At 32.4% G+C, this 26,358-nt stretch overlaps 1 protein-coding gene across 3 annotated transcripts in view; it reads right to left on the bottom strand.

Moving 5' to 3' along the window:
* Positions 1-26,358, bottom strand: part of Alg12 (Alg12 alpha-1,6-mannosyltransferase) — a 191,244-nt gene that overhangs the window by 124,718 nt on the left and 40,168 nt on the right. For all 3 annotated transcript variants that reach the window (XM_085817381.1, XM_085817382.1, XM_085817380.1), the window contains 2 exons: positions 24,238-24,368; positions 12,440-12,549 (listed from right to left, as the gene is read on the bottom strand). In XM_085817381.1, coding sequence (XP_085673507.1) covers positions 12,440-12,549; positions 24,238-24,361 — 234 coding nt within the window. In that variant the 5' untranslated portion in view covers positions 24,362-24,368. Of the gene's footprint in view, positions 1-12,439; positions 12,550-24,237; positions 24,369-26,358 lie in introns of those variants that run through there.

The following is a 26,358-nucleotide window of genomic DNA, read 5'->3' as shown; positions in this document are numbered from 1 at the left end:
CTTTCGAAAACTCAGCAGAACTGGTCAACTATTGAACGCGAGGCTTATGCCGTTGTGTGGTCATTAAAAAAGGTTGAGTGTTGGGTGTTTGGATCGAATATTGAGCTGATCACCGATCATAATCCATTATTACATTTGCATAAGTTGGCACCGCATTCAGCCAAATTACAGAGATGGGCAATGGCACACTTCAGCGTTAGAATATTCAGATTTCTCATTGCCCTGGTACACAATTAAAAATGCAGATAGTCTTTCAAGACTAGTAAGTGAATGAAGTAGGTGTGAACTAAGTATGAATTCATATGTTTAAAACTTTGCATTAGTTATTTTTCATTTGTTCCAGAATTGTACGAGAGCTATTTTCCATCTGTTTTGAAAAACAAATTACTGATTTAATGTTGCATTATAATATTGTGTTTTGAAATAATATTGCATATGTTTTATTACAGAACTCTGGTGTTGTATCAAAGCGTCTGTTCATCTGTTGTGAGATGAATGTTTATTGCACTTATGCTTATTGCACATAAATATGTTATTACGTCTTGTATACATATTCATATATTTTGAATTAACTGTTAAGCATTGGTATGTGGAGTATACAATTTAAGTTTGTGAACTCATTTGTTGGTTCAGTTTTCAGATTCTGCTTCGCTTTGGCGTAGCACAATCTTACCGGGGGGGCGTGTCATGTATCTGGCTACGGTAAGCCAATCAGCTGCCTGCCAGAGCCCAGAAAATGAGAGAGACGACAGTTGCATGTTAGCCTCAGAGGAGGAAGGTGGTAGATTTCCATATGTTAAGGGAGCGAGGTACTGCTCCGAGTTTACTATTATTCTTTGAACGTTAATTTTAATAAATGTTTGTTTCGTTTTTTTTTTTAATGGTGCCTTATTCATTCGTGAAGCCATTACAACGACATTAGTTTGTATCTAGTCATGTTTGAGCGCCAAGCAAAGCGTGCAAATCTTCATCAGTCAGAATGGGTTTTGGTTTTATTGACAATTTTGCCAACTGACATAGTTCAGCTGATTATACGAGAACCAGAGCAGCACGCTTACGACTACGATTACGTAAAGAGGATATTGCTTAAAAGGTTTAAGCTTAGTCCAGAAAAGTTTCATATCAAATTTACGGAACCCCAGAAAAACACTCGAACCACTTGGAGAGATTTTGCCTTTGAATTAAGGAATTATTTTGAAGAATGGACTGCAGGTTTGGAAGTTACCGATTTTGTACTTTTTTTTAAAGAATCTCATGATAACAGACCAAATGAAGCGCAGTGTAAATGTCGAAGTGCGGCAGCATTTTATTGACGAATGGTCGAAGATTACGACTCCAGATAAATTAGCAGAAATGCTAGAAGAGTATGAAAACATACGTGAAACGCGAAAGAAGATATCTCCTGTTAATAGTTCTGAGTCACAATGAGGAAATAAAATTCATTTAAATTCAAGAGATCCGCAAAAGTATCACCAGTCTGGAGGGGAAGATAGATATGCCTCTGACAGAAAGGAACATCTCCAGAATCAGAATGAGTGTCAATATGATATGAGAAGACCACTTAAGTGTTATTTGTGTGGTTCAACTGAACACTTAAAGCCTCAATGTCTGGAAGTTAAAAAGGATCTCAAAAATCCGTTTATTGTAAATAGAGTCCAGGACATTGAAGAAGATTGTTTAGCCCTGTATCTAATGATGGCTAAAGTGAACGGTTTTGATCTTCCAGTTTTGAGAGATACCGTGTCATGCATTGATATAATTTGCAAGAAATATCTCACTCCTTCGATGCTGACAGGTGAGCCTGTTTGGGTAAAACACCCATTTGAAAAGGCCCCAATTTGTTTACCCTTAGCAAACGTTACAATAAAGGAACTTTTGGCCAAGTAACAACAAAAGCTGCGGTCATTCGAAATGAATTGGACACTGGCCATTATTTCTTAGGAAACAGAACAGCCGAAAAATTAGCAGTAGATCAACACGATAAACTTTCCTTTCAAGTAAACGTAGTACAGACTCGAGTTCCGAGTCAATCAAGAAATGAAATCAGAAAAAGTTGTCCACTGCAGTCTGAACGCGGCGAACTCGTACCCTCAGGCGAAACTTCGTTCCCAACAAAAGGGATGAAGGAGGCCAACTTCGCCCTACCTGAAACTGAGGTGAACGACCTGACACTACTTACTATAGACAAGATGCAGTTGTCTGATCTAGAAAAGAAAAGTGACGATGTAAAACCATCTTTTGACTTAGTCACGTTAGATGATCAGTGTAACCATTTGGGAAATGTGAATGAGTTAAGAGGTTCCTTTTCGGTTCGGCACGAACAAGAAACTGTAGATAAGCTAAATGATGTTTTGTACCAACCAGACTCGGAAGGTTTGCAAATACCTAAAAATTCCGTAGGAGAATTGCCCAAGACACCGAGTAGTATAAATTTACCATGAAAAATAGAATCCCCAGTTCATCATTCATCTATACTGGTGCCTGGTACTGAAGGGTCAAAGGGGTTTAACCCTTTCAGGACGGATGCCCTATATACGCATTCCCTAAGAGCGTCTCTTACAGCTGGGCATCCTATCCATGCATCGCTCGAGATTGCATTCAGAGGACGGGTGATGCGTATACGCATTTTAAGCTGGAACGTTTTTCTGAAAGCCACTAGATTACATCCTATGTCTAATACTTTTAAAATGAACACAGTTTTAGGTTCCTGACCTTGAGTTTGATATATTCTGCTTCACTTTGGTATTTTAGTCATCAGCTCTTGCGAGGGTGGGGGGCAGCAGGGGAAGCGTAAACAGAGGTGAGCTCTTTAAATTGCTGCGTACTAATGAAAACATTCGCGTGTCTGATTTATATCCAATTCCTTTTTTAATTCTATTTTTCCTTTACTATGTACGGTCTTTTAGAGTTAGTATGTGGAGTATTGTTACGTTTTGCATTGCCTTCAGATATATTTCCATTTCTTCTCTTTTTATTTCAGAAAGCTTCACCTCCAGTCTATTATGGCAGTAAGGTGCTATTTATCAGAGGAAGAATACCCACGTGTGGTCAATGAACCATTTATTAACGCACAGATGAGAGTGATGATTCATTTTCTAAAGAGTTAGAAAGTGATATTTTTTCTAAGATTTAGAAAGTGATACTTCTCAGTGCTTCGAGATTTACCACACTCAGTCATCATTTTAAATTTTGTTACTTCTTACAGTAAATAGTCTTTATTGTGTTGTTTTATTAATTTTAAGCTTTACTGATGGATTTTATCAATTAAAACTTTGGAATAATTTGAATAGCGCTTCCTATAATTATTTTATAAGATAAGCAATTTTTTAAGTATATTTTCATGTAAAATAAAGAAAAAAACATTATCAAGTGGTAACTTTAACATATATAAGAGCTCAAGTAATAATCTAAAATGGTACCAAAAATTATGATGCTAGAAGCGAAGCCTTTTTTTTTTTTTTTTTTTTATAAAATTAGGCTTAGCGATGCAAAACCTTCGTCCTGTACGGTGACTGCCTTCGATTTCCTTCCGTCCCGCACGAGTGTCTTAAACGAAGGTGCGCCGTCGCGAAAAGGTTAAATATAGCTACTTCATGAATGATGTGAATCCAACTTGTAATGAGGTAGTTTTTCTCATCTTAAAGCCAAATTAAATGTACATGTTTATTTTGAGGTCAAATGTAGCAGTTCTCATCCAGGTGTTGGGTTACCATTGAGAGATTATCACAAATGGAAAATTAAAAATCTGCATGGTTTGCCTTTTCAGCCTGGCTAGATATATAATTAATATTAAACTTAGGACAGTTTATTGTATATTACATTTTTCAGAAAATTATACCTTCTTTATTTGTATGTGTATAATTAAGTTTATTTCTCAGTATTATATTGATCATATGTTTTTTTTAACTGGCCTCTTGTTATGTTTATCCTTGGTACTTAGCATTGTGGAAAATAAAGTATTAGTGCTAATAACTATTAGTTAGCTTTATTTATTAAGACTTGCTGTGGTAAGGTACTAGGAATTGGAGTTCTGAAACCCCCACCCCCGGGGAGGGTAGGAGTTGTGACGATTAGATATATGCACCCCTCGAACTTCCAGAGGTGCTTAATGAGAACTTCCTGTTTTGTTCAGAGACAAAATGAACAGAAGAACTTTGAAAAAACGTGCAGCGGAAACCCCTTCCTGTGGTTTCTGACAATAAGGGACTAATTATTCTCTTTCCAGGTTTCTTACCAAAACGAAAAGAGAGCTTTGTGCAACAGTTTTTTGATACTGTAAACGAGAGAGAACAGACGCATTTTGGCATCCTCGCTGCGCCAGTGGCTTTTGTTTAATTTATGGCTGTAATGATTCAGTTATTTTACTATTTAATCAAGAATTTCTAATTAAGTTTTTAAAATAAATATTTTAAAAGACAACCTGTCTTTTCTTGTACCCAACATGGGTACTCTGACATTACAATATTCATAGTTATATATTTTTTTATCTTACATATTATGTATAATTCCTAGCTTTTAACTTTTTATCTTACATAATATATATGTGATATTTTAGAGGTTCACAGTTGTAGTATATTGACAGAACTTAGCAGACAGCCGACTAGAGATGATACTTATAACTTTTCAGTTTTGACCAAGATGATTATATGAGTGATATAGCTTGAAGTTACTGCATAGTAGATGAAGTTGCAGACAAGATTTGCCACACTGAATAAATAATTTATTCTTGTATACTTTTGAAACATCTTTTAAATACATCTTAATTGGTACAACATAACTGGTGCAAACTGCACAACCACAAGTTTATATGCACATATTACATCTTAAACAATACAGAAGGTAGCGAAGCAGTGAATATGAGTTATACTAATAACAGTAAGCGAGAAAGTAGGACGTAGTACGAAGCTGTCAGTATTTTAAAAGCTCGGTTCTACTGTTTTAATTCTGAGCAGAGACTGGGAAAAGATTTCACATTGCAGTTATTACACGTAAAGTGTGATATAACATGGTGCAATATGAACCTTGAAGAGGAGATGTACGCAATTAATATTAAGAGTTTAAAGGACTGTTCCAATTAAGTGTAATTTAGTAATAAACTTTCTTCACATTTTGATAACTTGCACGTAAAAAATATGTAAATATAAATTATAATTTAAATTAGCAATAGCCTCTTAATGTTTCATTTTAATTTGAGCATTTCCCCTCTCTATTCTAAAAACATTAATACCTTTTTTTGCACTGCATCATTTTGTGATTAATTCATGTCATATGACTCTTACATAATGCTGAGAATGTAAACAGCTTAAAGGATGTCTTAATTATCCAATCAAATGCACAGAAAACTGAAACTAACTCATTTTAAAGTGAGATTTCATCCTGAACACAAGTCACTTTTTGTACTTCGGCCCAGCTGGACTGCTGGTTGCTGCCTCTCTTTTTTTTACAACAAAGCTATCCAAAATATAAACATTTTGAGTTATATTTTGGATTGCAGGCATGAATTAGAATGCCAAGTTGTTTGTGACCACAACATTTACTGAAATGAAGATGAACATTTAATGTCTTGGCTGCTAAGTTGCTCTTCATTATGGTTCAACATTCTGTGCAATCCACATTTCTACATCATACAGCTTCTTACATCTAAAAATTGCTTCATTACAGTGAGATGACAAAATACAGGATGCGGCAGCATTCATAGTAGGATATTAAAACCACACCATAAGGCAGTACCTGTAATTTATTTATTACAACTTATGTCAATTCATAGTTAAAGGTATGCCATTTACTAATGTGTAAGTCATTGTCCATTGTGTGGATTACTTTTTGAATATGATGCCCCCTCTGCACAACACATTCATCTAGGTGGCGTTGGAAGCTCGCCATAACTTGACGTAACATATTCCCTGGGACATTGCCGCCAATAGTTCTGATGTGATCCTTCAACTCAGGAATGGTGGCACAACGTGTTCAGAAAACTTCTTGCTTCAGGTGGCCCCAAAGGAAAACGTCTGCACAGGAAAGATCACTTTACCTGGAAATGTCTGTCGCAATGGTTCGTTCATCTGGAACTTTCCCATGATGTCCCAAGTTGAAATGCTGCCGAAATAGATGCTGGGTAGCAATAACAGAGTAGCTATTCTTGAAATAACTTTCAACAGCAAAGGCACGATGCTGTGCACTCCACCCATCCATATCACTGTCACACTCAAAATGGCAGCTCATTAGTACATGAATGCGCCAAGAGCTTTCACGCATTCATGCAGTATGTCATTGTACTACGCAAGTGAAATTACGCTATGAATGCTGCTGCACCCTGTATCATAAATGCAGGTGCATCAATGGAAAAATTCATCACTGAAATTCTAAATTAACAACATGACAGCATCTGTGATTTACTTAGTGCTTCAAATTCAATAAAAGTATTTTCCAATCAACTACAAAACGATTCACCTTTCCATTTATCAGCCTGTATTCATAGAAAGTGTTTTCAAACCCTATTTGTAAGATATTTTCATACATTTCCACTTTTGCATTAAAAACTAACATAGGTCATGAATCAAGTGTCATTTACTCTACACAGAATCGTGGGAAATGCTTTTTATCTGTTTCTGATTCCTGCATTTTAATATACATCCTTACAGGTTTTTATCAATAAGTTTTTTCTTTTCGTCACAGTGTATTAAATTACTGTTTTTTCATGAAATAAAAATGATATTGTTGAAGTGGGTTTTAAATTTTGTATGAAGTGTTTTAGTTAAAATTTTTGCAATTTGATTTTATTGACTTGTGGGGGGGGTGAAACAGTGTTCAAGGAATGAAAACACAAGTATTCTGATATTTTTATTTAATGGTTTCACATTTATTAATTTTGCTGGTTCATTTTATTTATTTATTTATTTATTTATTGCTTATAGAGTAGTTTAATTTTTTTCATAACTATGAACTAAATAATTTATTAACTAATTGATGCTATTTTGAAATTTAAACATGTAATACTGTTTCATTTTATATTTAATAGTTTAATGAAAATGAAAGATTAAAAATTTTATGGCATTAGAAATATAAATAACTATTTTTGAGTTAAGAATTTTCAGATTTTTTTCAGGGAAGATTATTAAATTATGTCACTGATCATTATATTTTGAATTAATTTTAAAGTGTCTGAATTAATGTCAGAAATTTCATTCTCATAATGAAGTGAATATTAAAAATAAGTAAAATAATTTTAAATACTACCACAGAAAATGAATGTAAAATAGTATTCTTGATATAATACAGAAAATATTTAATATTTTGATAATGAACATAATATCAATAATTTTACAAAGTGAATAATGATAATAAAATTAATTATGAGTAATGTAATTAAAAGGTATAATTTATACAGATAAGTCATATGAAATTATAGAAACGAATTCTAATATTTATGCATAATTGTACGAGGGCTATCCAGAAAGTAGATTACGTTTTGGAATAAAAAAATAAACAAAGTATAGGAAACAAATTTTATTATATACAGATGAAAGCCACACTCAAATACTACTTTTCTACATAGTCACCATACAAATTAAGGCATTTATCGTAGCGATGTACGAGCTTGGAAATTCCTTCGTCGAAAAATTTGGCCGCCTGCGCCTTCAACCACTTCGTTACCTCTTCTTGCAGCTGTGCGTCATCATCAAAACGCTGCATAGCCAGCCACTTCTTCATTGCTGGGAATAGGTGGAAGTCGCTCGGTGCCAGGTCGGGACTGTACGGCGGATGAGGAAACAACTCCCACTTAAAAGATTCAAGAACTTTACGAGTGACATTTGCCGTGTGGGGCCGGGCATTGTCGTGAATCAACAAGATCTTAGAGCTCAACATTCCTCTGCGCTTGTTTTGAATTGCTCTTCTGAGTTTTTGGAGAGTTTGGCAATACCTTTGAGAGTTTATTGTAGTGCCTCTTTCCAGGAAGTCCACCAAAATTACACCTTTTCTGTCCCAAAAAACAGTCGCCATCATCTTCCTTGCCGACATTGTTTGCATGCATTTCTTGGGTTTTTGGGGAGAACTTGTGTGCCCCCACTGCATTGATTGCAATTTCGTTTCACAGTTCACATGTTTCACCCATGTTTCGTCACCAGTAACGATGCGATTGAGTAAAGAGTCACCATCCTTATGGTAAGCGTCCAAAAAGTTCAACGCTGCAGCCATTCGCTGATTTTTGTGGTCCTCTGTCAAGATTTTTGGAATCCATCTTGCACAAAACTTGTGGTAACCAAGCTTTTCGCTGATGATTTCGTGCAACAAACTTCGCGAAATTTGTGGAAAACTCAAAGAAAGTTCCGTTATTGTGAAATTTCGATTTTCACGGACTTTAGCATCGACTTTTTCGAGAAGTTCGGCGGTCACTATGCTGGGTCTCCCACTTCGATCTTCGTCATGAACATTGGTTCGGCCATTTTGAAATCTTATGACCCACTGACGCACTCCACCTTCAGTGATAATGTTGTCCCCATACACTTCACGAAGCTGCCGATAGATTTCTATCGGTTTACAGTTTTTTGCAGTCAGAAACCTTATTACTGAGTGCACCTCGCAGCTCGCGGGATTTTCAATTAACGCAGACATTTCAAACCGTCACAGTATCTGAACGGAGCACAGCACGAACCTCTCACTAGCACGGCTAGATGCAGACTGAGCTGCGCAACGCTCTGACCCCAAGATGGCCGCGCTAGCCCCGCCCCTAGCGGACACAGACGGAAACGTAATTTACTTCCTGGATGGCCCTCGTATGTCAAGTATAGAGTATGTATAGGTAGTACTGGTTCCAACATAGAGCCATTATTACCTCTAAACAATTGTTTCTTTTGTTCTCTTCATATAAGGTACTGTTGAAGGCTCTCATTTTATGACTGAGTGTAATTTTTTAAATACATTATCATTATTATTTTATACATTTTTATTATGGAATATTTTTAGTGCAGTTCACAAAGGCCACCTTATGGAAAGAATGGAGGATTTTTCAAATAACTGCCATGGCTTCTCTTGGCCACTAGTGCAGAAAAAACACACCGGTTAGCTGATACAATCTAGTGATGGAAATGTTTATTTAAGTACTGCGAGGCTGCCCAATATGGTAAAATATGGAATTCCAAGTGAAAGATAATAACATTGAAACCATAATTTTTGCAATATTACTATTACTATAGTTATGATGTTAAATTATAATTCATCAATATTAATATAAGTATCATAAATTTCTATATGTGTTACAGTTAATTAGAAAAAGTGGTGGTTACGTAAAAGGTTTTTTTGTGATAATCTGTGGGAAACAAAACCTTCCCTGAAGAATTATGATTATGTGGACTGTAAAACAGAAAGACTTGCACTGAAATATTGAAAAACTTAACAGGACTCTAAAAATTATATTTTATAATTATTTAACTAATTAGATTGGTCAAAATTTTATGATTTACATTTCTCTTCACTTGTTACAGGCCTTTTTCACTTTCAGCACTTTTTTCTTTAAAACGGCTTCTGTGTCACTACAGCTTTCTCTTCTTGAAATAGGGATAGGTAAGATAAAAAATATGTAAATATAAATTATAATTTAAATTAGCAAATGGCCCCCTTAATGCTTAATTTTAATTTGAGTATTTCCCTTCTCTATTCTAAAAATAGTAATTTTTTTTTTTTTTCTGCATTACGACATTTCAAGATTAATTTATGTCATATGACTTTTACATAATGCTGGTGATGTAAATGGAACTAAAAACTCATATAGCCTATACCAACTTCAAAGCATTACTAATTATTCAATCAAATACATTGAAAACCAAAACTAACTCATTCTGAATTAAGATTTCATCCTGAATACTGGTCACTTGTTTTCTACACTTTGGCCTAGCAGGACTGTTGCTTGCTGCTTCTATTGTTGCTTCTGCTTAAATATTTACATTATATATATATATATATATAATGTAAATATTTTGAAACAGGCACAAATTATAGTGACAAGTTGTTTACGACTGCAGTTAAGTTCACTTTTCATTATGAATCAACATTCTGTGTAATCAGTAATTCTAATTACATCTAAGTTTACTTTCTTACATACAGTGAGTGTGTATATATTTATACAGGGTAAGGAAGAAATAAGTTTTCCCACTTTTAAGGCCAATAGAACACGTTCTAATGGTCCAAATGAGATAAAATTTGAACTATAGATAATTCAAATGACGCACTTGACATTTATTAAATAAAAATTTTTAATACATAAATCTGTCAATAGATGGTGCTATAATGTAAAATGGTATTTATTTGCATATATTGAAAATATGAAACATCATTTGCGTTACAGTGTATGCCTATTAGCATTATTCTTTGGATAAAAAGAAAGTGAATTCTGCACGAGTATTAGTTACTTCTCTGCACATCATGCCTATGTTGCAAGAAAAAGAGCTATTGGTAAAATTGTTCTCCCAGAATCAGCAGAACTCCTGTGCAGCTGTAAAAGATTTCCATCATATTAAGCAGATACGAAGAGGTTCAATGTTGCCAATGTGCCCTATGCAAGATGATAAAGAAATTTGAAACAACTGGGAAATTTGTCATTCTTACAGGTTGAGGATGAAAGCAAATCCAGTCGTTAAGCATAAAAAATGTGGCTACTGTGGTCATTGAACCCAACAAGCAGTTGCTGCATGGTAGTGTGAGTGTACCAGTTGTTTCCCATGTAAAATTGGATATGCCATATTCCAATGTATGAAAATTTTACAGTGGATTTTGAATTTTTATCCCTACAAAATCAAACTTGTGCACCTATTGCAGAAGAGGGACTCAGAGGTTCGTAAATCTTATGCACTTCAGTTCCTTGCTCGAATGGTGGATAATGCCACTTGGTCATGGAACATTCTATAGACTGATGAAGGCCACTTTTGCCTCAATGAGTAAGTTAACAACCACAATTGTCGAATATGGACAGTGGAAAACCGTCATGCTATCCATGAACAACCCTTGCATTATGAAAAAGTGACAGTATGGTGTGGTTTTACAGCTACCTTTATCATTGGACCATATTTTTTTGAAGATATAATTGCAAATGCAATCAAAACCTGTTCTATCACAGGACAACAATATTACGACATGCTGAGGGATTTTGTAATCTCATAATTTCAGGATGGATGCATCCAGGACATCATTTTCATGCAGGATGGCACACCTTCTCACACTGATCATCATGTAAAGTAATTGCATTTCACAGATGAATGGGTGAGCAGCTGGCATTTTCCAACAGCATGGCCTCCTTGTTTGACTTTTAGCTGTGGGGTTTCTTGAAGGACAATATCTACCTCGAAAAGCCAGCATCTGTACCACCATCTGAAGGACAACATTTAGCACCATGTTTTTTGTATTTCGGCAGACTCACTCTGGTCAGCTGTGGAAAATATGGTTTCGCGATTAGAGCAGATTGTTAAACATGAACGGGGATGTGTTGAGCAGTCATACTGCTACTTTTTTATATTATTTAACAAAGCATATTAAATATTTTATGTGTGTTACAGCGCCTGGCAGATTTTTGTACTAAAACTTTTATTTAATAAATATCAAGCCATTATTTGAAATATCTGTAGCTCAAATTTTATCTCATTTAGACCAATAGAATGCATTCTAGAGCCCTCTAAAGTGTGAAACTCGTTTCTTGGTAAAAAGAGGTAATATAAAAAATTAAAGTAAATAAAAAATATTAAAATGCCAATAAGAAATTAAGGCAAACAATTTTATTATTCTTTTAAAGTCAATAATCAAGATATATTCTGCTTCAACTTTAAACTAATTGTACAAAATAATATAATATAGAATTAGGCCAAACTCAAAATTTTTTTTAGAAATTAGTACTTTGAAGAGCATCATGGCAAATTCATAAGCCATCAAAGAGGAAAACCAAAATTTCTCAACCTGTGTAAAAACTGAATTTTTAAATTCAAAATAAAAATCATTTAAAAAGTTTTTGAACTGTACAAGGAGAAATAGCCCACAAAGACAAATAATAGACAAAAAAAGAGGGGAATAAAACCTTTTTATGTAATATAAAATGGAGCAAAATAAAATTAGTTTAAGTCAAAACTTCTGGAAATGAAACAAAATTATTAATAAATAATTAAATTACTTATTTGCATTTTCTAATTGCACACACACATATAATTTAAAAAAAAAAATGAAAGTTTAAAGATGGAGGACCTTCCTTCTGAGACATACATATCAAATAAAAAGCATTTTTAATCAATCAAATACTAGATACTTAAAAATTTAAGGTGAAAAACATTATTAAAAATATTCATCATTTTAAAATATATTACGGGCTTTAATTAAAAAGATGACAGTTTAATATTCTTGGCAATATACAAAATATGTGTAAATGTAAGATAAAACTGTTTAAAGAGACAAAAGAGTTTACCAAGTCATCTTGAAAATAAGTAGATTTTTCTGACTTTTCATAAGAGCTTTCATTGGTTTTGTAGACTTTTCTAACTATAAGTCTACTCTGATCAATTTGAGAAGTGGAAGCTGTAATTAAAAAAAAAAAAAAAAAAAAAAAAAAACTTTAAAAATTGTAGCTATTTAAAATACATTTTTACACTTACATATAAAATGTTTACAGCAAAATTAGCATGCAGCTTTAATTAAGCAGATTTTTTTAAAAAAACAAGTACTCATCTTACATGCAAAACACCAATTCAGATCTTAAACATTGCCCGAAAAATAATCTTTTCAAAAGGAAAAAACACAGAAAAAACAAAATTTGTAAAAATGTATGATAGTTGTTTCTAAGCTTGTTGGTCAAAATATTTTTGTGTTACGTATGCCAGAAATCATTCAGTATCTGGTAAATTAGCAAAACGCATATGAACCATTTTGCTCATCAGACACTTGATACTGTGAAGACAAGTGGAATAAGTCAGTAGGTTTTTAAAACATAATTTGTACAAAGTAAGAATACTTTTAGGAACATCAAACATGCCAGTTTTCATAAAAAGTGTCCACACAAGCAAAGTTCAAATAGCATATTAAAAATAAAAAACAAGAATTATACACAGACAAGCTTTATTTTTCAGAGGTTTAACTGTGAACTGGTTAGACATATTAAAGCGTCAGCACGCACTTATGTATTTATCATGAAAATTTGTTTAAAATTTTAGAAAATTATCGAAGTTGTATTCATACCAATTTATACTCAAAACTTTAATGGTCTCTAAATATTTTAACATGTAATGTAAATAAAAGTAATATACTAAACTCCATCAAAACTGAAATGCCATAGCTGAGAAATTATAAATTATCATACAAATACACACTGAGAGACTTATAATTTTTATATAAGATACAATAACGCGTCGAACAAATATTAATTTAGAAGTCAAACAACAAAAATCAGCGTTATATTTTCAAATTTTCACAGGATTAGTTTTGATCACCCTCAGCTGCAAAATTGCAAATGAATGAGATAAGATAAGAAAGATTGGACAGGAGTTAAGCTACTGGCGCCACCTGTTGATGAAACAATAACTAAAACATAATTTCCTTAAAGGCAAAGATGGATTGGAATTAGGGTCATTAACTAGAACAGAAATATTTTTTGAATGTGAAATGCCTCTAGAAAAACTAATTCACCAATGGAAGATTTCTTTTTGATAATTTTGGCTGTGGAAAAATTGAAAGTGTGATTTTCGGACCAACAATGCTGGGCAACAGAAGACTTCTGTGTTTTCTTTTTTGTAACATATGTCTCATGCTCCTTAACCCTTTAACTGCCATGGGCGTATACATACGCCTTGCTCAGCCAATGAATTAACTGCCATGGGCGTATATATAATTTTTTGATGAACCTGATATTACATTTTACTGGTCTAAAAATGAATTGATCGAAACTCCATTTTAGGGATCTTTTTTATTATAAAAACATCATTTTTATAAAATACTATAATTTGCTTTGTGCTGCTATCCGTAAAATTATTCATAAAGCTTTGGAATGCAACACCCCAATAACCTTGACAAAGTATGCGAAGGAGGATACTATTTCAGAGAAGTGTAGGGAGAAATTGGAGAGAGGGGTGTGTCTAAAGCGATGAAAGTAATGACTCTGCGGTATTGGCTGGTGTTGTTTGAGTAAAATGTGTTTTTTTTTATTCTATGTTCTCCGTTTTCGTTTACTTTTTGTAGTAGATTCCAGGAATAAAGAAAGATATAACGGATGTTTCAAACACATTTATATTTTTTGATGAATTGCTCGTGCTTCATATTGTTACTGAAACTAACCATTTTGTAGATGAGTATATGAACCAACATGTTGCAAATGAAAAATCAAGAACAAAATCGTGGCATTCAACCAGTTCAGAAGAAATACGGTACATAGTCTGTAATCCGGACGTTTATAATCCGGACCTCAAAGCTAAAAACTGTATGCGCATGCGTTTACGCATGTGCATTTAATATATAACAGACGGTATAAGTTAGGCTAAAATTATCTAAGGCATTTCAGTTAATGTTGCAGATTGTGCTGTTCCTTAATCTTCTAATTGGATCCGGCTTATTATTTTTTGCAGACTGTTAGAACAATTTTATAAAAATTAAACTTGAACTTTCGATTATGTCAAAAAGAGTTTCCAATTCTGGAGCTGCCAAAGGATCTGCAAAGCGAAAGCATGTTTTGATGTCCATTAAACAAAAAATGGAATTGCTGCAAAAAATGGATAAATACCTATCCTTCTCAAAATTCTGCGAGAAGTATGGCATTGGAAAGTCCACTATATATGACACAAGAAAAAGAAAAAGGAACTGTTTTGTGGAAACATCTTAAACAACTTCCATTGAAAGAAATGTTTAATAAAGTAAACAAATAAATATTAAGCTTTTTTTGGTAAATTTTGATAAATTTTAGATCATAATTGTTCTTTATTTCATAAATTACGATTTCATATTTTCAATTGTATAATTTCTGCATGCCATCTTACCAGATTTAAATTGATGATCTATAATCCGGAAAAACCCCTAATCTGGAGTTGCTGAAGTCCCGGCGAGTTCGAATTACGGACTTTGATTTCACAAGATATAAAACTAAAACCTGATATTACACTTTACTGGTCTAAAAATGAATGAATCGATGAAAACATCATTTTCATAATACTTTTACTCAAAACATTAAATTTTGTGCATTAATTTTTTTTTCTTTTATTCTTTATTTTGTGAAAGTAAACAATTTTTAGAAAGTAAAACTTACACTTTTTTTCCCCAATACATCGCATAACTAGGCGCGCCTGTGTGAAAAACCATGGCACTGGGAAATGAATCTTGTACGTTTTCCGCGACAGTTAAGGGGTTAATGTGAAGTTTTAAGGCTTTCTTAGTTTGACCAATGTAAATTAAACTGCACTGGCAAGGAATCCTGTAAATACCCCAGGAATTCATATCTGGAATGGGATTCATAAATTATTCTTCGGTTCTAGTTAATGACCATTTAATTCCAATCCATCTTTGCTTTCAGCCTTTAAGAAAATTGTTTTAATTCTCATTTCATCAACAGATGGCACCAGTAGCTTAACTCCTGTCTTAACCAGTAGTTTAACGGTCTAGTCCTTCTTATTGTATCTTATCTAATCACTCTCTTTGATTTGAGCTTTTGCAGCCGAGGATGATGGTTCGGTAAAACCAACGAAACTAGTCCTGTGAAAATTTGAAAATATAATGCTGATTTTTGTTGTTTGACTTCTAAATTAACATAAAATTACCATGAATTCTAAAGGAAAAATTAGTTAAATAAATATTTAAGTATGATTTTGGATCACCTGCAAAAACATTTTTTTTCCCCCAAAAATCTAGGAATTGAGAATATTATACTAAAGAAAAGGAAAGGGAAGAAGAAGAGCTGTGTTGTAAAAGCAATTTTTTTGGGGGGACCAAAAAAAAAACATGTTGGATGACAACCAATGTAACAAGTTACGAATGCTTAAGTCAGCAACCTAATAAAAACTTTTCAAAGGTGTTTCGAGGCATCCTCTCCCCAGAGTTGTCTTAATGCATGAGCTTGATAGGTACTTGCCCAGGGACCTAGGAGCATAGTGGCCCGGCCCCATTTATATTAAATTTCTGTTAGTGGTTGTCATAAGGGACCCAGCATACCAGTTTGTCCAAGGGCACGTAACGCTGTAGCGATGGCACTGACTTTGCCACATAAGCAACACTCAAAGATTTCTAGATACATAGATACATAGATTCTAGATAATATTCTCTAATGATTAATTCTTATGTACAAAGTCATAAGAATTATGCACATGACTTACTGGGTCAGTCCATAAATTCGTGCGCATTTTTTGGTAAATTTTTAAATATAAAAAAGCACAATTTAACATTTTAATCAATTATGTATTTTCCTCCATTATCTACAATGTCTCGCCATCTTACAGGCAGCTTTTTTATGCCATTGCTGTAGAATAATTCTGGTTTTGATGCAAAAAAAACTTGAAAGTTCATTGTGTACATCCTGTTTAGAATTAATTTTTTTTTTACCAGTAAAAAATTTTGTAAGGCACGAAATAAGTGAAATTCACTTGGGGCAATATCTGGGGAGTAAGCAGGATGTGGCAAAAGCTCTCAATTAAATTCATTAATTTTTTATTACTATTATTTTATTAATTTTTATCACTATTTTATTAGTTAAATATCACACTCATCTTTTTCATTTTACACAGTACAAAGCCAAAATCCAGATGTAAAATATATAAATCTTTAGACCACTAGCAATTTTTTTTTTTTTTTTTTTTTTTTTTAAATTTCAAGTCTAGGTATTGAGAATATAATAACTAAAAATAAGCAGATGTGACATAAAAGTGATTTTCTCCCTGCTAACTGAGATTCCTGTATGTCACTTTCAAACAACTACTTCCTACGAAATTACACCCTGACCTTGACTGACATTAGCCATGATGACACTTTTGGCCTGTGAATCATTGTGAAAGCAGAGAGGTTAATATTTTTCTATTAATCTAAATAATAATTACAGCCTCAAGACATCTTTGCTAGAAGTGGGATGTTGCTCTTACTGGTTTTTTTCTTATGGCAGATGGAGAACAGAGATAGAATTATATTCTGAACTGAAGTTCAGTTAATATAGCAAACTGCACTCTTCCTAATTTTCTAATTTGATTCAGTTTATTATCTTTTGCAGCTGATTGTTATTACAGCTATCCAATCAAAATTTATATTTTAATTTTTGGTACAATTTCATTAGAACGGTGTCAGTTAACGTGCCACGAACCACCCCAAATATCATAGCTTGAGAATTTAACAGCTGAAATATTGTGGCTCGAGATTTCTAGTTTTTGTTTAAAATATTATAACTCACTATTTTTTTTTTGGCCATACTTTGTTGTTTTATTTTAGTATGAAGGATTACACAATTTGGCAACAACCTAATGACAAAGAGGTTACCATAAGATTCTTTCAGAACAAAGGAATAATTCATAGCAATGGACTTTGTTCTCAAAATCATTTGATGAAGTTAACTTTTGACTCAGACAAAGCTCCCACATGGCATTGTTACAAATGTTCTTGTTGCGAGGGGGGGGGAAAAAAAAAAGGATCGAGAACCAAAACATGCTTTGAAGGTTTGTGTCTTTCTTTCCTCAATGTCGTTTGTTTTATCTATATGTGGTGTCAGGAATTGATGTCGATTGAATTTTGCCACCTGCATATAGAAATCATCCATAATACAACAGTAGATTTACTGCAGGGAGATATGTGCAAATAATTTGATGTCTCATAAAAGAAATAAAATCAGTAGAGCCAACAAAATCGTAGAAATAGATGAAAATTTTTTCACAAAAAGAAAAAACAACATTAGACGCATTCTTCCAAAATAATGGTTATTTGGGTGTTTATGCCAGGATAACAAAGAATGTTTTCTGGTTGCCATTCCCAACATTTTCAATCATTGAGCTATAACATTGATGATTGCCATTCAGGAAAGCATTGACGATGACAGCATTACATTTTCAGACTGCTGAAAAAGATATAAGAAAGAAGAATTAAGAAATGCTGGGTACGAAGATTTCACTATGACAGTTATAATTTTGTAGACCCCGAAACTGGATGCCATACCCAAACTGTGGAGCATTTTGGGGGCAGTGCTAATTGGAGAAATAAATGTCAGCGGGGCACTGCTCACCACCATTTAGAGTAGTATTTGATAGAATTTATGTGGTGTCAGTTATATTCAAAAACTGAATTTTTTTTCTGCAATACTGAATGATATTCGTAATTTTATGCCACCTGTTTAGACTCAATTTTTTTTTATTTATATGTAGAATATTCTAGATAAAAAAAAAATAAAAATAAAAATTTACTTTAAGAATTAAGAAATTAAAAAAAAAAAAAAACTTTTCATAGAACTAATTCTTTTTAGTTGTTTGATTTTTATTTTTATTTCATAATTTTACACATGGCAACAATTGGTGGTGGGGGGGCGGAAAAAGAGACAGCAGCACATTTTTAACTCATGCTTTAATGGAATAGTACGGAATTTTCAATTATGTCAAAAAGAGTTTTTGCCTATTCGTTATTTTCTGTTAATAGCAACCTTGGCAAGAGAAATGGCACTGGCAGAATTTGGGCCTCAGAAGTGCAATTTCAAAACTAGCTTTGGCACAGATTTTGAATGCTACAGAAAGTGAATTTTTCCAATTAATAAAACTTGTGAATATAATAGGGACAAGTAATGATAAATGAAGACAACAAAAGTTTTCCATTACAATCACAATGTCCCAACCAGCAGTCAACTAATGGACAGTGAAATCTGTAGTGTGCTTTTAAATCCAGAAACTATCACTACCAATAGTGAAAAAAGTGATGAAGATGTTTTTGAGAATGCAAAAGATTTTCATTTAACAGTTTAGTGGGAATTATCATCATAGAACCTGAATAACGGGACTTTGCAACTAAACAAGAAATTATATTTTGAAATTTGCAACTATAAAGAGAAATTATTTGCATGAAACATGAAACAGCTCAAATAACTTGCATTGAAAGAAATGTTTAATAAAACAAAGAAATAAATATTGAGCTTTTTTTGTGAATTTTTATTCCCTAAGCCATAAAATGCTTTATTACTTCATAAACAAATATTTCATACTTTTAATTTTATAATTTCCGTATGTCATCTTGCTACATTTAAATTAATGATTCAAAATCCAGAATTGCCGAAGTGCCAACAATTCAAGGCATCAGACTTTGTATTGCATATATTAATAACATATGTGGTTTATTTAATATTTAAACAGTGTAATTAATCTATATAGAAAGGTAATTAAACTCCTTCCTCTCATTCTGCAATTTCTTTTATTATCTGTTTGTAAGACCCTAAAAAGTTTTAATACAAAAATAGTGGGGGAAAAAAAAAGGAGGAGTCTTATTTTTGAGTCAATAATTAATATGGTAAAGTATTTTACGAGACCCATTCCTTAAATTTGAACATTTATTCCAAGAAATAAAATGTTTATGGTATGCATTTGAAAATAATTTTTTCAAAACACAAATTATGAATATTATATGATTACTTCTCAACTTTGTGATCTAAAAACAAACTCATGTCATCAATTCTTCTGTCTGCTTTGATAGTAGATGAAAAATTATTTCTGAATGATTCATTCACAATTAAGTGCAAAACATTACATACTCTCTATGCAGCTGTTTCAAATAAGTAAAACTCTTATCTCAAAACTAAGCTTAAACACTATGCAAAATTCTAAGAAAAAGCTAAATATTATATCATCTTAAACTAAATCAACTTTTAATTTATCTCTCATTTTTATTAGATTCATAGACAAAATAATTTGACTAGACATTTCAGAGTATATTTAGATGGCTAATTTATCTTCATTGAAAATTTTCATCAAACTTCCCTTTTATCTGCTTGATGATTATGTCGTACAGTTTACACATATGCATTAGAATTTACATGCAGGCAACATCACTTCCCTCTAATTAACAGGATTAATTACAAGACATAGTTCTTTTCCTGAATATTTTAACAGAGATAGCATCAGCAACACCAACCTCTGCATCTGTGAAGAAATTGGTACCCCAGACCGTTATCTTATCATCTGCACACTTACGAGAGAACACCACCTTAAAATCGCTGGTTAATAATACACAAGCCAACATCAGGATCACCCAGATTATTGACAAGCTTGCAAAACTTGGAGCTAATCTATGCCTCATTATATAATTTTTTTCTTTTCTTTTTTAAAATTTTATTATAATATTTTTTTTGGGGGGGGCTTCACAGGAAGAGTGCCTAGAGTAAGAATTTAATATTCACTCAGTTTTTCTCCCAGAACTTTAACTTGCTGTATTAGTACTGCATTTGGATGTTGTGCAATATTTGTTTGTAAATTTCTGCAAAGTCTGTGAAGTTGTTGTCTTTGTAAAGTAATGCGTACTACTGTAAAAGTATATTCTGCTTAAAGTATTTTGAGTACCTAAAATAGCGAGTGATAATATTTTAAACAAAAACTTGAAATCTCGAGCCACAATATTTCAGCCGTTAAATTCTCAAGCTATGATATTTGGGGTGGTTCATGGGCACATTTTTAGTTACACATATTATGTAATTATGTCCTGAGCCACAATGGCTACAATATCTTACAATATTATTTGATTATCTCCTAATGCTAGATAAATGGGGACACAAGATAATACCACCTAACCTCTCAGTAGAATGATTGTGTCTCTGCCTCCCGTCAACTGTATTGCCTTTTTTATGAAGTTACTCTTTATAACTGTAATTATACTGAGTCCATCTACAAAAAACAGTTGTTTACAATTTCTTCATAAGTTCACTTCTTCTTTCAAATTACATGGTTATTATTTCGTTTTAGCTATTACTACAAAAGTACACCTCACTATTCCCACTATTTAGCCCCTACGCAAGCAAAATATTCATCTTTGCATAACGTCTCAGTTGTAAATTTGAATTAATTTAAATTCATCAACTCTGATGCAACAGTAATTCATCAACTCTGATGCAACAAAGTAGAGGGTGCTATTTTATATGCAGATTTAAATTTCAACTATAATATTACAAATAATACTAGAAAACAAAATTAAAAGTTACAAGATAACATATACTGCATAGTTATCTGTTACAAGTTCTATGATTAATATCAACTGTCGATACATAATGCTTAATTAAACCTAACAAATGACAAAGGCTACTAGGCTGAATTTTAAAACTGTGCAAAATTTAACATTTTACTAGCATTGATGTTATTTTATTTAAAATAAAATTCTGCATATTGCAAAATAAATTCTTCTTCCCAATTTAAATTGACCCTTGTTTTACAGAAAATCTTAATATATTTTGAGGAAATCTGTCACGGTCCTCTCTACTACAGGAAAAAATATTCTGTGTCATTTAGATGAAAATACAGTGGTGGACAAAATTGTGGACACTTTTGGAAATTTTTATGTGTATGCTTATAGAAAATGTTACGTTTCGCAAAATGCAAACTTGTATATATCATTTTAAAGAGAATTTATTACTGAATTCAATACAAAACACAAAATTCAATTATTTGCAATACAAAAAAGTTATATGTACTTTAATATAAATAAAAAAACACAGTTATGAAGTGGTTTGTAATGTCTAGCTTTCCTGGCCAATCACTGTTCTTGTACTGAGAACCAATCAAATGTTAGTAACTGCCAGTAGAAGCTGACATCATGTTTACTCTTGAAACAATTCATTATTTTGCTTTGTTCTGTAGAAGGAGGACCTGTTTCTTATACACTGCAATTACAAGTAGGAATTTTTGTAAAAATTTTTAATATTTAGTCAAGAAGCAATGACATCAAATAAAAGAGTAAATTGGACACCTAGAAAGAGATGTAATATTATTGTGTTACGAGAAAGTGGTCTTTCCTATGCTGAAATTGCAAGACAGGTGGGTGGTTCAGTGACTACATCTGGAGTCCGAAAGTTTTGTTTATGATATCAGGAGACAAATTCAATAAAAAACAAAGAAGGAAAAGGCCGAAAAAGGTGCACCACATCTATTGATGACAGAAGAATAAAAAGACTATGTCTCCAAGATAGAAAAATGTCATCAGTGGAAATCAGAAATGATCTGAATGATGCTGGTGTTTCTGTCAGTTCAAGAACAATCAGGAGAAGATTAACAGATGTTGGACTGAGAGGTAGAATTCCACGAAAAAAGCCTTATCTTAATTTTCAGCAAAAAAAAAAAAAAAAAAGACTACAGTGGGCAAAGGAACACATTAATTGGACAGATGATCAGTGGTCACAAGTTATATGGAGTGATGAAACTAAGATATCGTTATTCGGTAGTGATGGGCGAAAATATGTAAGACGTAGAATAGGAGAAGAGCTACATCCTGACTGCATTCAAGCAACTGTGAAGAACCCAGTTAGTGTTATGATTTGGTCATGCATGTCAGCAGATGGTATTGGTCGCCTTCATGTCATCAATGGGACACTGAATGCCAGAAAATACATTGACACTATTCTAGAACCGAAACTTCTACCTTCCATCAGAGATCTCTTTCCCAACAATGCTTCTGTTATTTTTCAGCAGGATTCTGCTCCTTGCCACGCGGCCAAAATATCGAAAGAGTGGTTTCATACAAAGAGCATTAAATTGTTGTCATGGCCAGGAAAAAGTCCTGACCTCAATCCTATCGAAAATTTGTGGCACCGTTTGAAAACTCTTGTCCGAATGAGAAGCCCATCAAATAAAAGGGAACTAATTGAGGCTATAATTGTTTCCTAGCATCATGTAATAACAAAAGAAGAGCTTAAAACTCTTGTCAGCTCAATGAAACGTCGATGTGAAGCTGTAATCAAAAATAAAGGGTACCTACCCTACTTAATTCCGATAACTCACTGCAATCATCATTATCTAATGTATATCGATAACTATTATTGTTTAACTTTTTTTGTATTGCAAATAATTGAATTTTGTGTTTTGTATTGAATTCAGTAATAAATTCTCTTTAAAATGATATATACGTACAAGTTTGCATTTTGTGAAACGTAACATAATAAGCATAAAAGTTCAAAAACACAAAAATTTCCAAAAGTGTCCACAATTTTGGCCACCACTGTATATCATTTAAACAGATGAAACAAAAAGTAAAATTAATAAAGAAATAAAACATCAATAACTTTAGTGTCATACTAAGAACAAAACGGAGATGCAAGGATTAAAATCCTAAAACATTACTTTATCAACTTTCAGAAAACATCACAGGAATTTCTTAACAGAAGTTAATTTCGATAAATTAGTTAAGGGTTTAAGAGAATTTAATATGGTACTTTTCCATTATGCACCTGCCATACATTTAGGCAGCACTATTGTAATAATATGTGTATGTGTGTTTAATTATTCTAGTTTACATAAAAGCACACATAGTTCCAGATGGTGCTAACATTGAGTTTTGCCATGTGTTTGGCTCCACTTTCACAACGGCTAAAAAGCACAGCATATAGATAATGGAGAAGTACTTTTATTTATTAATTGAAAGGGTTTTTTTAGATATTTTAAAGAACTAAAGTATAACAGAAATGTGGATGGGTAAGGAACTAAGAACAAAAATTGAAAATGCATTAATTTCTTTATTAACTTTATTTATTGATTTCTTTCTTCACTTCTTCTTTACTGCATATTTCAATGTGAAATTTTACAGCTCTTTTAATTTGGTTTATAATAATAAAACAGATTGATAAGAAATGCTATAATTCTTCAAGGATTAAAACCTGAAATAATCTTTAGAACTGAATAACTAGTTTTATTTATAAAAGAGAAAAATAACTTGAAAGATAAAATTGTGAAATAGTAAAATTTTTTTTAATTAACAAAGGGAAAAAACAGGATGAGAACAAGATTATTATTATTGTTCCTTCCTTACAGTAAGCATATTTTTTTTAAATAGCTTTATCTATAACTGAAGCAGAAAACCTGATAATAACCACTTTCAAGTAGTTGAACAGGAGATTCCTCTGCAAAACAAACATTAAAGGCATAAAAAGTGTAAGAATAAAGAAAAAAGGCTATTTTTTGCATAACAGAATGATAACATACAATGGAATGTTATTTTTTGCTTAGCAACTACATGTATACATATGCACATTATTCCATCTTTAAATTTATTAATTTACTTTCAAAACATGTTAAGATAAATTACCACTTTTGATAGAAATATCACAGCTTTCATCTTTCTTATGCTCAAATTCTGAAAAATGAACATCTTCAGGTTTAAGCTTTTCATCATATTCCACATGAAATTTATGATGCTTTACGGAATCCATCTTTAACCTAAATGGAAAAAATAAATCTTGAGTACTATGCAAACAAACACTGAAGCACAATAAATAAAAGTATATCAGATAATAATTTCTACGTAACACTAAAAGTTTAAATGAAAAAAAAAAAAAAAAATCCTTTCAAATTCACTAATTTAAAAGACTACTTATATCAAGCACTGCCATGTAAATGAGCTTTTGCCAATCCCTATATTTTAATAACTATGCAAATCCTGCCAGTTTATTTAACAGTAATACTTTATGAAAACAGTCAAATAGTTTAATGGACAAAGCACAGCAGTCTCTGTTCTATAGAACTGTGCTAATTAAAGTAAAAGCTTGACTACCCAGAAAACTCAAGAAGTGATAAATTCTGGATGTATGAAAATTTCAAATCTTTGAATGTATAAAAAATGAAATTCACATTAGAAAAGCCAAATGAACAAGGAAAATTTCTGGTTTATGAAAGTTATGAAAACAATCATATTATTTGCTATCAAGCTGAAAGTCAATGCATTTCATGGGCCTTGAACATGAAATTAAAACACCTGATACAATTATGAAATCCCAACGAACATGAAAGTCAGTGCAGATGACACCAATCATTCTGACAGAAGTTTAAACAAACATATCATTCTTTATTTATTAGATAATAAACAAACACAAATTAAAGATATAGAATTATTTTAAAAAACTCAAATTCATTACAATAATTTTTCACATTACATCGCCACTGTTTATCCGTTTTCAAAGTCATGTATCATGGTCATTTGTGATGCCCGGATCCTGTAACTTTAAAAATACTTCACGTTGACTCCAAAATTAATATTTTTTTTTTTTTTCAAAATGCAAGGGGAAAAGGGAATATGTATTATTATTTATTAGAGAAAAAAATCCTCAGCTTATTGAGAATTAATCGAGTTTACATTAAATAACAATGAACATCTTATGAGTGCATTGTGACATAATGCTTATCCATTATGACTGCTACTGTTTAGTAACAATATATATATGTTAACAGCATTACAAATCTCTCCTTTACTAAATTTGGGGGGGGGGGGATTTTTTTCTTAAAATTCCAAAATATTCCAGGTTAAGCTTTCTAGTTAGCCGAGTGCCAGATAGACAGACTTATTAGCAAAATTTCTTAATTGAGATATTGAAAGCTTTCACTAACTTCATTCAGATTTTAATATAAAAAACTGTAAAACATATTTTTCATTATATTTATTCTATCTTCTAAGGACAGAAATTTAAGGGAAAAAAATAAAAACTATATAATTCAAAAAGTACATTGTTAACCAATCATAACACATAAAATTTCAATTTGAATATGGTACTCTTCTGTTATCGGTATCATGTGTGTCTGTATTTGTGTATATGCGAATATATCTGTGTGTATATATACATGCATACATGAGCACTAATATCCATACATGCATACGTTTAGTGTAGCTGGCAATATGTGAAGAAGGATCATGCAGCGTATTTCCATAAGCAATGCTGCCTAATTACCATTCTATGATCTATCCTAATCACCAAATTCTAACAGACTGGATCAGTGGCAGACAGACACTGTTTTAATCGGCCAACAAAGCTGGATGATGAAAAAGTGTTAAGACATTTCAGATTCACTGTTCCAGAGACTGTCCACCTGGAAACTAGAAAAGCAATAACAAGTTGGTATTGTGACTGTCCATAATGCATTATGAAAGAAATTACAATTGTTTCCATACAAGATTATGACAATGATGGAACTTAAAATATCTGATCATGGCAAGCAGATGCTTTATTGTAACTAGTTCAAGAACTTCAAGAATCAAGGAAATGAGGAGCATACAGAATGTAGCATTTTTTAGTGACAAGGTCTGGTTTAACATTTTGAGATTTGGGCTTTGGCAGCTGTAAAAGCCTTGAAAGGATGGGGTATCTTGAACCAAATTGCAACAAAGAGCCTAGTGTGTAGTTTAATGAATTCTCAGAGGGGTGCATTTATGTCACAA

The sequence above is a fragment of the Stegodyphus dumicola genome, chromosome 5 (genome assembly GCF_044657685.1).
Source record: "Stegodyphus dumicola isolate Sdum_Otavi_A_Nest chromosome 5, ASM4465768v1".
Lineage (NCBI taxonomy): Eukaryota > Metazoa > Arthropoda > Arachnida > Araneae > Eresidae > Stegodyphus > Stegodyphus dumicola.
This window is presented reverse-complemented; position numbering and strand designations above follow the sequence as displayed.